Source organism: Hydra vulgaris, chromosome 01, assembly GCF_038396675.1.
Source record: "Hydra vulgaris chromosome 01, alternate assembly HydraT2T_AEP".
Taxonomy (NCBI): domain Eukaryota; kingdom Metazoa; phylum Cnidaria; class Hydrozoa; order Anthoathecata; family Hydridae; genus Hydra; species Hydra vulgaris.
Genome location: NC_088920.1, coordinates 67,412,094 through 67,427,500, shown reverse-complemented (window position 1 = coordinate 67,427,500; position 15,407 = coordinate 67,412,094). Strand labels below are relative to the sequence as shown.

Below are 15,407 nucleotides of genomic sequence, written 5' to 3'. Positions count from 1 at the left end.
CTACATATACATTATATTATACATATATTATATATATATATATATATATATATATATATATATATATATATATATATATATATATATATATATATATATATACATGTTCTTATATTATGTAATGTTCATATGGGTTGTTGATAATTGTGTTCTTATTGTTTTTTATTCTGTTAACTTATCATTTTATTATTAGTTACTGTATATATTTTGCTGCCAAAAAATTCAAGTTTACTAAGTTTTTTGTTTCTTAGTTCAATGAGATGGACAGGGGATCATGATGTGTTTTTTCTTCGTGAAATTTTGTTACATGAACCAAACCAGTTCAAAAAAGGGTCCATAGAAAGAGGGAAAAGTTGGGAAAAGATTGCGAGTGTTCTTAATTCTACAAGTCAACCATTTTTTAAAGTTAAGTCACGAGCTGTAAGAGATCGTTTAAATGTTTTAATTGAAAACCATAAAAAAAAAACCAGAGATGAAGAAAAGGCATCTGGAATTGATGTCATAGAATCAGAGGTTGATATAGCTGTTGCAGATATAATCGATAGATTCAAAGAAGCAGATGAAGCACACACATCGCAAAGTGATGCCAAAAAATTAAAAGAAGTTGACGATCACAGTAAAGCTGCAGAAATGCGAAAGCGTAGTATGGAAACTTTATCTGAAACTAATGAAAGAAACAAAGGAAAAGCATCCAAGCGTACAAGAAATAATGGTTCAGAAACTATTATATAGTTACGAGAGAAAGGAGAAAGAGATGCGGTTATTAAAAAGGAAGAGCTTGAATTAAAAAAGCAAAGTCTTCAGAATCATTGTGATATGTTGAAGCTGTTTCAACAGCAACAAACAATGATGCAGGAAATGGTGCAACAACAATCGCAGCAGCAAGCGTCAATGGTTGAAATAATAAAACAACTTTCCAGGAAATAAATGACATTTATTTGTATATTATTGTAGTTTTATTTTTATACAAAGTATTCTTCAAGGGTAGGTGGAATAATATCAAAATAATTAGATGTCTGTGAACCATATAAACAACTTCGACCATTATTTAGTAAAGCGCAAACTATGTACATTTTCCCCACAGCATTTAGACCAATTTTTAAGTTTTTTCTAAAATCTAAAAATTTAAAATAATTCAAAATATCTCCAAACAACCATTCAACTGATACTCTGACTTCACTCATTTTTTTGTTCCAAATTTTCTGTTGTGGGGTTAACACTCCACCTTTAAATCCTGTTTGTAAATGCACCCTAAGAGGATATGCAGGATCACCATAAATACATAAAGGGTTACCTGCAGTATCAAATGAGTGTTGTCCTAATAAGTTTAATAAATTAGAATCCGCTAACATACCACTGTCATGTTTTTTTCCTTCAACTGGTCCAAATAAGTTAGTTATAAGTCCATTTGGAGCAACAAAAGATTGAAATTTTAGACTATGTATCTTTTTATGTCCATTGTATAATACTCTTTGGTTTTTTCCAGGTCTAGTTATTGGCCTAACAGTGCCATCTATAAATCCCCAGCAGTTTGCGAGAGGAGCCCCTTTGCGATGGATAGCATCAGCAAAAATCTCAAGGTTATTTGGAGAAAGCCAGTTTTGATTAAATGTTGTAAGTAGATGAATCCAGCGATCATAAAGAAAGTTCATAACTTGATTTGAAATCATGCTTAACTGTGGAACAGGTCGTCCAAAACGAGGTATCATGTCTAGCAATCTACAAGGGTATGAAAACCGTTTTAAAAAAATGCAGTGCCTCTATTGCAGTAACTTTCAATCCGTTATAACATACAAACTCTTAAGGTAGTTGAAGTACGTTGACTAAACGATATATATCACTCCTTAATAAATCTAAATTCGCTTTTGCATTCGTCGTCGGACATGCTTTCTAAACAAAACTGCCTATAACTCCAAAAAGGTAAATCAGGATTCTTAGAGACATTTAAATTGTACAGTAATAAGAATTCCTCGCTATCTATTATATTTGACTCTAATGCAAGTAATAAGTTATTTCTAACATTTCTTAAAGGAGCCATTTTTAATTTAGAAATTTTCCGTAAAACAATGTTGATTTTTTGTAACGGAAAGTCGCAAGTTATTTTATTTCAAAACGGCAACATAAAGATACAACCGCTCGTCCCAGACCTTTGAAGTCTTCGTTGCTGTTGCCGTTCTCATATCGTAAGCTCTCTATTGTCTCGATATGGGAACGAGCTTGCCTTTCTGGATGCAACATATCGTACAACTCGATATGCTCTTCCTCTTTTTTTTATTGTTGTTAAAACGAACGTTGATTACAGAGGCCTGCAAAATGAGAGTCATAACTTCCTCTCTGGAATTTGATAGCTGATTCTAGGGTATTTTGGTGCGCTGATTACGAATATGTACTTAGTTTTTCTCTATCACCTCCAGATTTTTCAAAAAAGTCACAGATAGAAAATAGCAAAAAAACAGAAGATTTCACATAAAAAAAATATATATTTAACACAGAACATTATTTTTAACTTAAAAAACTACTAAAATATAATAACAACTTAACACTAGTCTAAATAACATTTCAATTTCATTTGTGGAACCTGGTCCTTTTCTCCTGGAAGCTTCGGTTGTGCGATTTTCGCTTAAATTTCCGGTTTGGATCGTCGCGCTTCAATAACCAACAATAGCCCGCTATCATGTTGGTATTCCATCTTCCTTGAAACCGGACTTCAAGGTCTTTCAAATCTTGGTGAAATCTTTCGCCTTGTTCTTCGCTAACGGCTCCTAGATTTTCTGGGAAGTAATCAATATGAGAATTTAAGAAATGAAGTTTAATGCTCATATTACAACCCATTACACCCAAATTGGAAATCATTTTGGCCACTATTTCTTTATAGTCGGAGCTTTTATTGTTCCCCGAAAATTTTGTCACCACTTCCTTAAATGACTGCCATGCTTGCAACTTGATATCGTTAAGTTTTTCATCAAACTTTTCATCCGACATTAATTTCCTAATATCAGGGCCGACGAAAATTCCTTCTTTTATCTTAGCTTCTGATAAAGATAGAAAAACTGAATGCAGATATTTGAAGCCTTCCCCCTCTTCACTTAAAGCCTTCACAAATTGCTTCATTATACCCGATTTGATGTGCAATGGTGGCAGTAAAACTTTTTCTCTGGGAACCAAACTCTGTTTAAGTACGTTTTTGAATCCTGGGGTTAGTTCAGTTCTTGGAGTCTATTCCTTTTTGGTTCAATGATGTTGTTTATCCCGGATATCCCACTCGCAAAGAAAGCACGGATATTTTGAATAACCACCTTGTTGGCCTAGTAGCATGCTTATGATTTTCAAATCTCCACACAACATCCAACCGTGTTGCTCATAAGCTATATTAGTCAAAAGCTTTTTCAAATTTTCATAACATTCCTTTAAATGGACAGAATGTGCAACAGGTAACGAGGCATATGTATTCCCATTATGCAGAAGAACTGCTTTCAAACTTCTTTTTGAGGAGTCAATAAACAATCTCCACTCGTTAGGATCATATTCAATGTCGTACATTTTCGTCAAGCCTGGAATATCTTTACAGAACACTAAATCTTCATCTTCAGCGAAGAATGGAAGAAAATCATTTTATCTGTGACGGTACCATGAGAATGAAGTACCAGGTGCCAGCATATTTCTTTCTTTTAATCATGATCCGAGGAGTTACGCTGCATCTTTGGGAAGATTCAAATCTCTTGTCAAGTCGTTTAAATGTGACTGTAAAAAGAGCTGACAAGCGTCAGAATCTCCATGAAATTCAGGATCAGATTGGTGTACATCCTCTTCCTCTATATCACAGTCAGAATTTTCAATTTGTAGAACTGGAACCGGGGGCTGCACCATTTTTGAATCGCCAAATAATGCAGGCGTAACTGATGACACGTTTGGATAGTTTATGTCCCTTTTATTTTTTGAATTTTATCCAGTTATGTCACAACAACAAAAGTAGCAATCTTTAACATGGTCGTTAGGCTCTCTCCATAGCACAGGCGAAACGATTTTGAAGCTATTTTTCTGTCCTTTTGACCACTTGCGAAGTTCTAATAAACAAGTCGTACAAATTTTATGAGGTGCCCAAGTTTTGTCTTAGTTACTTAAAACGAGTCCAAAATAACTTTTATAAATATTTTTTACAAAGTCTGTAATACTGTTTCGTTGTTTTATCACCATAAATTTCCCGCAAATATAACAGAAACAATTAGGAGAGTTTAAACAACTTCGCGATGCCATTTTAAAGTTTATGTTGCAAGATGCGCACTTATACTGTTAAATTTCTAAATCAGTGCGGGTACTTATACAAAAATCCTTTGGTTTATCTTAATTGCACCCTTTTCTAATAATATTCACAACAATTAGTTAATATTACCAAATCATTATGTAATAATGAGCTCATTACTAAATTAAGCCAAAATGACCCGTTTTTGACATGTTTAATGCGAATTACTAATACTTATTATGTAGTCATTAAAAAATTACTAATTGGCGTTAATTTGTATGTTCCCTTACACTAATTATATGAAATAAAAATTGAGCTGAAGTAAACTAATAACGTTTTAGACATTTCAAAAGGTAGGCGCTTAAACATTTTAAAGCAAAGTCTTAAATATTCCATATCAAAAAATCCTGACGTGATGGATAACGTTTTAGACATTTCAAAAGGTAGGCGCTTAAACTTTTTAAAGCAAAATCTTAAATATTCCATATCAAAAAATCCTGACGTGATGGATTTTTTTTATTATCTTTCTCGTAATCAGCACATCAGAAACTATAAAAAACGTTACTCAGATTTTAAAGAGGAAAACCATTGCAGGCCTGTGTTATCAAATTGTTGCTATTTTTTTTTTGTGAAAATGAAACAACTGATGCAATTACAGAAGCGATGATGTGCATTAAAGAATGGAATCCCTCATTTCAACCGCCTTATTTTTTTACGGATTACAGCAACGAAGAAATAAATTCACTTAAATCTGTTTTCCCAGGTATAATTTTTTCTAATCCTTTTTTTTTATATGTACCAGCAGTGATTATTATAATGACTTAAATTCTAATAAAGATCGAATGTCCAATTTTATTTCATATTTGATGGAAATAATAATGTTAAAATTTTGAAGATTAATAAATGATTCATTTGCTAGGACGTCAGGTACACATTTGTGATTTTCATCGTGAACAAGCTTGGGAACGGTGGCTTTCTAATTCTGTGAATGAATGTTGCTTGGTGAAAGATAGAGTTAAGGAGAAACCTCATGCTATAGCATATGCAAAAACCAAAAAAATTTGCCAAAAAGAGGTTCATGAGTTAGAAGAGTTACACGAGTGGAAAAGTAACCCAAAATTATCAGAATATTTGAAAAACACTTGGTTGTGTATTCAAAAGGTTAGTTTTAATTTGATTGAGAATTTTAAAATTATTTTGTCTGCATTATAGAGATTGCTTAATGCATCTTACTAACTATGTAATAATCACTAAGATATTATATACATTTATTTTCTTTTAATTATTGAAAAAAAAACAATTTAATAGCTAGTAACCAATTTTTTATTTCAGAGATGGGTGTTTGCCTACCGGCAAGATCGTCTCTTGTTGAGTGTTAATACCAACAATGGCATTGAAAGACAGAACCAATCTTTCAAATACAGTTTCCTAGAAAAAAGAAAAAATTCTTCAATAACATCTATGCTAACCATTTGCATTGAAGAATTCCTCTCTCACAAATATGACAGGTTAGTTTGCTATATGATACAGGTTAGTTTGTTGTTGCTATATGACAGGTTAGTTTGCTATACGATATATACAAATATGACAGGTTAGCTGATGCTAATAAATAATATATTTAGTGACAAAGCAGCTAAGAAAGTTAGAATTTAAGTTACATTTTACATACAGGGCTATGAATGCTACGAATTAGATGCTACGAATAAAATGGCTACAAATTAGATGCTACGAATAAAATGTGGGGTTTATCCATAAGAATTGCCGACTGCCTTACAAAATAAAAACTACCAAATAAAAAAACGCCAAATCTACCGTTTTGCAGACTATAATCCTGAAAATTATTTCTGAAAAATTTGTAAATATTTCTACCTTAGCTATTGTGTAATTTTTAAGCTCTACTACAACTCAAGCATATGCATAGAATTTGTTATTTTTATTTTGTAAAAATGGTTTATAGTGCATTAATTATAAACTATTTTAATTAATTATACTATTATTATGCATTAATAATATAAATTATTATGCATTATACTATAAATATTATGCATTAATTATATACTATAGTTTATAGTGCATTAATTATAAACTAAACTATATGAATTATAGTGCAGGGTTCATACAGACTAAAAAATGATTGAATAAAAGTGCAATAGCAGGCCTTATTTTACAAGGTTAAGCGCATAGAGATTTGCCTACATGTCGATTAACAGTTTAATTTTAAACAAAGTGGAATAAAGAAAAGTGTAAACTTTTGTATGTAAATAAAAGTTCTAAAAAGGTAACTGGGTAAATTTAAAAAATATGTATATTGGATAAAATAAATTTGAATATATCATATCCCTGCTAGATAATAAGTAATATCGCTAAAAACTGCAACAGTTACAAATAGCAAAATTTGAATTAAATGTCTAAAACATGTTTATTCTTACCTACAATATATAACAGTTTATTTATTTTAGAAAAAGTATTTTTTTATATCACATTGTAATAATTAATGTTACATTTAGCTATTGTGATAAAAACAGAATGGCGCCTACATCATACAAAAAATACAAAAAAACATACCTGAATATTTAATTGATCGTCCTAAGCCTTCAGTCAAACATTGCATGAGATTAATAGATAAGTTACAAGGTGTTAACCTGCAAGGTATTACTTCTTAAACAGAATGTAATTTTGCCAACTTGTTCTTGTCCTAGTTGGTTCAATTCTGCATATCCATGCAAACATTTCTTTGGGATTTTTCTTAAAGAAAATCTCTCTTGGTCTGCATTTGGTACATCGTACGCTAACTCACCCTATTTCACATTAGATTTGTTTACTGAGGAAAATGCACTTGCTGCTTCAGCTCAAGAATTTACTCATTCCAGTAACATTTTGTTGCAAAATAATCTTTTAACTCATGCAACACCACTGCAAGATCTGGCAATCGAGTCTAGTGTGCAAAGAGATAGTAGTGTTCAGTTCATGAAAGATAATAATGCCCTTGGTTATACTGAGCTAAATTCTGAAGTACAAATTAATCATCACTCATCTGAAAAATGTAGCGAGCTTTTAAATGAAATCAGACAGTTAACTTGTTTATGCAGCTGTCAAAAAGCTGTTGATAATTTATTTGATGGGTTTTACCAACTTAAAACAAACTCAGTAAATAGTCTGCCAGCGGAACAAGGGACTTTATTACGTCCAGAAAATATGCCTGATATTTGGCACAAGTCTCAATCAAATTTGCCAAGACTTTGTGAGCTACCATTAAGACGCAAAAGAAAAATGCCTAAACGAGTTGGCAAAAAGTATGACTTGCATTAAGCAGCCTCACGTTTAAGTTTTATCGATAAAAATGAATCTTGCATTTCTGAAGTAAATACAAGCCACTCCATAGGTGAAGATTGTGAAATCTTTACAGTTCTAAATGACTTGACAGTTTCAAGTCCCATTCAAATTGAAGAAATTGCAACCAATCATACCAATGAAATGTTAAAAGAGGAATGTGATGCCACTAACGACCATCATAGCGCCTTTCAGCATATTAAATACCTGAAATCTTCTTTGATTGGGAATAAAGAACAACATGACAAATCGAAAGAGCAGACGCTTAATGATAAGGTGATTCATTTTTGTCAGCTACTAATGTCAATTCAGTTAAATATTGATGTTGGTCTGCAAGATCCTATTAAAGGACAAGTTTTATCTTTTCATATATATCCAAGCACTCCATTTATCCAAATTCTTCATGATGGAAATCTTCACTAAATATGTGTGACCACATATGATTGTAAACCAGGGGAAATATATATATTTGACAGCCTTTTCCATGGTTCAATCAGCTTGCACACGAAAAGGCTCCCTTTTACATTGTCAAGAAAAAAATTTTACTTTTAAAGTTTTGCCAATTCAGCAACAAAAAAATGGTGTGGATTGTGGAATTTATGCTATTGCCTGGGCTCGTCAGATTCTTGAAACTAAAAGTATACCATCAACAAATCTGATGTTTGAGCAAAGTGAAATGAGAAGCCATCTCCTAAAATGTATTTTAAACAATCGGTTGGAGATATTCCCAGTGACTAAAAACCCTAGTTCTTTCAGAAAATGTGCTGCTAAGACTATTCGTATTTCTTTGCATTGCTCATGTCGCATGTTTTGGGTACCTGGAGAGTAAGACATATTTAACAGGTATATTTTCACAATTATTGAGTTAAGTTGCTAACATTTTTATATACATAAAAATAAATATATTATATATATATATATTTAATATGTTAAATCACAATTTACAATTTTTTAAATGTTGTCAGAAGTTTATTGAATTTATTACTTAATCATATATTTTATTATTTTATTAAAAGGCAAATGGCACAATGTTGTGCTTGTAGAAAATGGTTTCATCGTGATTGTGAAAAAATCCCACTAAGTCCCTATGAAACGGAAGATGAAATTTGGATTTGTCGTGATTGCCAGAGCCAATTGAAAGAATAATATTGAAAATAATTCTGAATGGTTTTAATACCATTTTAAAAATTAGGGTAGATACAAATATACTAATTTTTATCTACCCTAGATTTTGTAACAAGAAAAAAAGATACTGGTAAAAGATTTCTTTACGTATATTATTTTTCTATTTACATTGCTTTTGCATAGAACACATTTTGGGGTGAATTCCCAATAAAAAAATATACGAAATATTTTTTGACCACCGCTATCTTTAACATATTTACTTGTTTATATTTTATAATATATAAAGTTTTTTCCTTTTTATTTCATTCCATAGTAAATTTTGGATAAAAACAAATATATTATATATATATTTTTTTTCTTTTTCGTTTTTAGATTTGGATACAATAAAAAAAGAAGTTGGTAAATGATGATAAATGTTTATAATTATAAAATTAATAATTTTATTTATAACATATTTTATTTGTTGTAAAATATCTGTTAAATAATTAATTGTTTTTAGAAAACAAAGAACTGAAACTGGGTAAAAATTAAATATTTGTAATTGTTCTTTTTGTTATTTTTGCAAATGGGTCTTCAATCAAATTTTAATTACATCTTTTAGTGGAACTGGAAGAAAGAATTAAACTATGTAATGTTATATTTTTTAAATTTTATTTATTAATACATGAACAATGTTGTCTAAGAAATTCAATTACCAGACAAACCTAACAATTATTTTTTATTTTATGATATATATTCATTATATATATCTGTGTGTGTGTGTGTGTGTTTGTGTGTGATTTAGTGAAAGAAAGACAAGATTTAGGTATTCGTTGTTATAACACGGTTGCCACTCAATCTTGAATAATAATAATTTTTAATAATAATAATAAATTTTTAATAATAATAATAATAAATTAATTAATGATAATTTTTCTATAAATTTTTGGAGGATAAGATTTTTGAATTGGGTAATTATTTTTTATTGCATTTTTAATTATTTTTTATTGAATTTTATCTTTGATTTTATATATTTATAAAGCCCTTTAAAAGTGACGTGTTTTAGATTATTTATTTAATTGTTTACAACTTTTTTTTAGAGAAACAAGCCTCCCTCTTGGGTATTGTTTTATGTAGAAGTTTACCAATTGAGTTTATATTGTGTATCTTTATTAAAATTTGCTAAATGAAGTTTCCTCATTTTTCAAAGACATTACATTGTAATTATTGGTATAATGTACTTTTAAAAAAAATATGTAACATTAAACAAAAAAAATATGTAACATTACAACATTCTTTGATTGTTATAGTTAATCGAAAAGATATTAAAGATGTTCAAGGTAAGTATAATACAATTTTGATTGACTTTAACAGTTTTAAGGTCAATTATAGGTAAGGTCAGAGCTTAATTTATTTTTATCTGAATTATTCAGGTGACAAAGAACAATGCCCCTCCTCCTCCTGTAAAGCAACTGAAAAAGCTAATAAAGTCGTCAAAGGTAAACTTTGTAGTTTTTTGTGTTTAAGTTTTGTTAAGTATTTAATGTTCTGACTATAAATCAAAGTAATGCATCAGACTTGAAATTATTTTTTTATTCCTTCATTCATTCTGAAATTATTATTTTTCCTTAAAGTATTGACTTTTTATCTAAAAATTAGATAAGTTTTCAAAACCGATGAAATTTAGAAATGGTTGTAGTGTCGACTTTTTACGATAGATCATCTAATATCCTCTATTTTCATTTAAAATTTTTGATTTTTGTGAAATAAATCCACTATATTTTATGCAAAATCTGCTTTAAAATCCTCCAATGTCCTCTTTTTTAACGAAAATTTTTGTGTGGCAACTCTGGGTTAACCCTGGCATATTTTAAAAGTGCTTATAATTCGATTAACCTTTTTTCAACTGCTATTTAAATTGGAATTGCGGGTATTCACAAATAAATTAACAGCTTTGTTTAGGTTTTCATCTGATAGATCTAATAGCATAGAATGATGGCAAACTTTCTTTATTTTAGAATCGTCGTGGAATGATTTCATGGTGTGGCGCCGCAGCCACCCCGGTCCAAAGACAAAACGGGGCTATCAATTTTGGTTGTCAAACGGTTGCAAAGATCTCCCCGGCTTTGCCTGGGGTAGAAGAAAACTGTACCAAAAAAAAAAGAAATGGGGAAAAGAAATCTATCATCAATAATTTCTATTGATAATTACCAATAAATTAGTTTTTTGGTTGTTTTGTGCTTGTTTGAAACTAGGCCTGTTTACGTTTGAAACGTAAACAAACTGTGTCGTATGCAATACAGTTGTCGTCTGCCATGTCAATGAATTCAGATTTGTGCAATAACATCAGGTAAATTTGGGTTAAATTTTAAAGAAATAAGGGATAAATCAGAGAAAATGGCTGTAGCAAACTCACATGAATAAACGTAATGTAAAAATAAGTTCAAGAGATTTTTTAATGACGTATCCATACATGTGCATGTAGTTTATAGTATATTTGCATGTAGTTTATATTAGCAAATACTTATACATTTGCAATTGAAAGCTTTTTTCGAAAAGAGTTTAAAAAGTCGATTTTATCTGAAGCTGAACTTTAGTAAGTTTAACTTAAGTGCGTTAGAATTTTAGAGAATTCCATCTTAAATATTAGCAGGCACATTTTGTCATAATTTGGTTGTAATACATTGTTTAGGATATATTTACCCTTAAATGCTTAGATAAATTATTACGTTCGAGATATAATCCATATATAAGAGTTTAACGAATTCAAAAAAAGTTTAAATTTGTTTTATTTTTTTCTTCTGTATTTTATACATGATACAGTGACAAAAGTCTCTGAAATATCTCTAAAGTATCTGCGTTGTCAACAAGCCCTATCCCTGTTTCCACCCATGAAGTTTAGCATTGTTTATTTAAGATGATATTTTTTTTTTGAATAAAAATATACTATTATTTACTTAATCGAAACAAAAAGATCAACGACTTAAGCTTAATTTTGAATGTGGGCTGAGATGTTTTTAAAAAATATATTTTCGCGAGAAAGAAAAGCAACAATGACTTTGTTGGTATTTTGTATAATTTTTGCAAAATAATTTTTTTAATTTAATTTCAGAATATGTTGAAGAATTTTCTTTTTAGTTTAAAAAAAGTTAATTTTAAAGGAATGACCAAGCTTGGTAAATATCTCTTATTTGATAAACAAAATGTGACAAATATATATAACATAGTAAACAGAACTAAAAAAATATATAAATTATATTTAACCACTGACTTATTTATATACATTACATACTCCATTACATAGCTTTATTACATAACTCCATTACATAACTCCATTACATAGCTATATTAGGTAATATTTTTATGACATAGATATATTAGCTAATGTATCTATGTAATATATGTAATTCTACATATTTTCATATTCTACAAAAATTTTAATGAATTAAATTTATTAATTCAAGTAAAACATGGTTTGTAGCAACTAGTTATTAAAAGATTTAAAAAAAAACATATTTACTTCCAACAAGGCTGCAAGCAACCACTATTAAAGTTAGAAGTTACTGGAAGGAAAAAGATGAATAGCAAGATAATGATTTAAAAAACTGCAAATTATATGAATCAGGAAAACATGAGGAAGGGATTTAATTCTAAAGAATTGATACTCGAGGGAAAAACTAGACGAATAAGAATTTTTTGAGCACTTAGGAACAGCCACAGCGAAAGGATGAGACTTAATTGAATGACGGGTAACACAAGAATAAATTTTAGTATATGGCACAAGAGACGCTAGCTCTTAAGAGAAGCGCCCATTGTAGTATTTGTATAATACTAAAATCTGAATTATGCACGAGAGGTGGAATAACAGATTTGCCCTTATTATAAATACTGTTAAAGATTCACCAAACACCAAAGATTTTTGTTTTATATCAATCTCCATCATCTCAGGACTGCACTCTTTTCAAATCAAACAAGCCATATCTCTTTATCCGTCAGCAAATATTATTGTTGTTTGTGACTTTAATGCTCATCACACTGAATGGCTTGGCTCTAGGGTCAGTAACTCGGCAGGCGTTAAGGGCCAAAAATTTAGCCTTTCTCAATCTCTAACACAAATAGTTAACTTTCCAACTTGTTTTCTAGACAATCCGAATCATTTACCTTCTCAACTTAACTTATGTCTTGTTTTCTGATCCTAGTTAGTGTTCAGTTTCTCCACATTCACCCTTAGGTTCTTCTGATCCCAGTTTGATCTTTCTAAAACTAATATCTCATTCTTCTTCATTATCAGAATCCCCTTATCATCGTACATCCTACAACTACCTTAAAGCTGACTGGGACTCTTTTTGTATTTTTCTAAAGTGCTGCTGCAATTTTTAATTGTAACCATTACTTTCATATCTGTCAGCAAAACAATTCTCCAGAAAACAGACGTTTGCTTACCACTGCTAGAAACAATTGTAAAAAACTTTTGTCTAATGCCAAAATCCGCAACTTTCAGGTCACAATCTCGTATTTCATCTCAGAAATTATGGTCTCGATACTTCTTGAGAATCTTTAACAGTGTCAACATAAGGTCAAATCTGTTATTCCACCTCTCTTGCATTGTTCAGATTTTGTTACATTGCCTAAAGACAAAACTGAATTGTTTGCTACGAACATTTCATTAACATCTCGTCTTTTGATTTGACTAGTCACGTTTTAACAGCCAACAAACAAGTTGATCCGTTGCTTTACATTCTTATCACTTCAGCTTATGCATCTAAAGTGATTTCCTGCTTAGACACTTCTACAGCTTGTGGTCCAAACAACATACCTGTTAATATTTCTTGCTCACATTCGAAAATACTGGATAAGTATACAATGAAGGGTATTCCTTAATAGAGATAATCTTTATTCTTAAAATATACTTTTTGATTCATTTCATTAAAATAATCCAAATTGAATAATAAAACTGCAACCATAATTGTGTATGCTTTAATTTTTAGTATAAATCAGTGCAAATGAAAACTTGCTCTATTTAGCTCTACTATTAACATATACATGATATTACTTTTTAACTAGTAAGCCAATATGCTAACTGTTTAAATAAAAGTTATTGTTTAATGATTATAAACAATTGTTTATCTTATAATCAAACTTAAAAAGCAATTCAAACCTTCAGTATTTTTTTCCATAACTTTTTTTCTTCTAAGCTACAATAATGCACTGAGCTCAAAATTTCATGTTCTTTAATTTTTCATGCATCTGTAGATAAAATGTGCCTAATACCTAAATTTGAAGCCTGGTTTGAAACTGCAGCAGTGTTTGGGTGTGCATTTATTTAGAAATAGCCATAGCAACAATTACTTAATTGTATAAAACATAAAATAATCTCTCATTATTTTCTTTTCATATTCCATCACTGAGAAACGATTAAAGCAATGCTGTTCGTTATAAAAACCATTATAATATAATTTAAAGGTGATCAAATTAAATGTTCAATGATAATGTTAATGATCACATATAACATATGTTCACGTGAGCAGACTGCAATCTATGTGATTATTTATGTGTATGTCTTATTAAGTAAATCTATGTGATCATTATATTTGAATAGACTGCAGATAAAATTTAGATCTAAATTTTACATCTATTTACATCTAAATTTTATAGTTACAAAAAAACATCTAAATTATATAGTTATAAACAAACATCTCTTTATTTTATTCTTAAATCAAGAAAATTTACATGTAGATATATGTAACATATATATATATATATATATATATATATATATATATATATATATATATATATATATATATATATATATATATATATATATATATATATATATATGTATATATATAGATATATGTAAAATATATATATATATATATATATATATATATATATATATCCACATCTAAAAATTAGAAAATTTAGAAAATTTAGAGTAAAATTTAGACTAAATTATCTTGATTTAAAATTAATATAAAGAGATGTTTGTTTATAATTATATAAAAAAAATACCCAATAATGGTAGAATATTTTGAAATTGAGTAGGTGGGGAGTTAAATAAGTTGTTGATTAATGTTTAAAGACACAATAAAAGTTGCATATATTTTTGTTTAGATACTGATTAAAAATAAAAAGAACTTGTGAGGAATATGTACTTGTTAGGAATATGAACTTGTTAGGAATATGTACGTCAAGAAACTGTTAAAACAGTTTACGAAAATATCTCCTCTATTGCATTTCAAGATGTTAGTGGGCAGAATATAATCCAAGTAGATAGCCCAACTACCTGTAAATCTTCCCTGAATCAAACATTTTCAATGTATAATACTATAAAAATCAAAAATATCGCTATGAGCATGAGACATCAAACAAGTTTAAGAGAAGCAGCTGAAATAGCCACAGCTACTTGATAGATGCAAAACTTGTAAGCGAGAGTGATTTCCGTCTTATTATAGATCATAACAAAATCAAAAGTACTCAAAAAAAATTAGCAAAAGAATTAGACTATCAGATTGAGGTAGAGCTAGAAAAAAAACCAGTTACATACCTTTTTCTTTGATGGGAGAGTTGATGCTTCAAAAATGTTTATTGAGGTGAATGAAAAAAATTTTCCTAGCCTTGTTAAAAATAAACATTACTCTTGTAAAAAACCCTGGGGTTGACTATTTTTTTCATTTCGTTCCAGATGTGACAGCTGGTAAAAAAAAAGTAGAAGTTATTGCAAATCACT

The 15,407-nt window shown here is 29.5% G+C and overlaps 2 protein-coding genes across 2 annotated transcripts in view; both read left to right on the top strand.

Annotated features, from left to right (window-relative positions):
- LOC136074656 (uncharacterized) overlaps window positions 1–732 on the top strand; it is a 1,208-nt gene extending 476 nt beyond the window's left edge. The window contains exon 2 of the mRNA XM_065786995.1: window positions 252–732. Within this exon, the coding sequence (XP_065643067.1) occupies window positions 252–732 (481 nt within the window). The remainder of the gene's footprint in view (window positions 1–251) is intronic.
- Window positions 733–3,674: 2,942 nt separating this feature from the next.
- Window positions 3,675–6,828, top strand: LOC136074655 (uncharacterized). The gene is made up of 4 exons (XM_065786994.1): window positions 3,675–3,822; window positions 5,160–5,401; window positions 5,573–5,748; window positions 6,748–6,828. Exons 1-4 carry the CDS (start codon window positions 3,675–3,677, stop codon window positions 6,815–6,817), a joined length of 636 nt encoding a protein of 211 aa, XP_065643066.1. The 3' UTR covers window positions 6,818–6,828.
- Window positions 6,829–15,407: the final 8,579 nt, after the last annotated feature.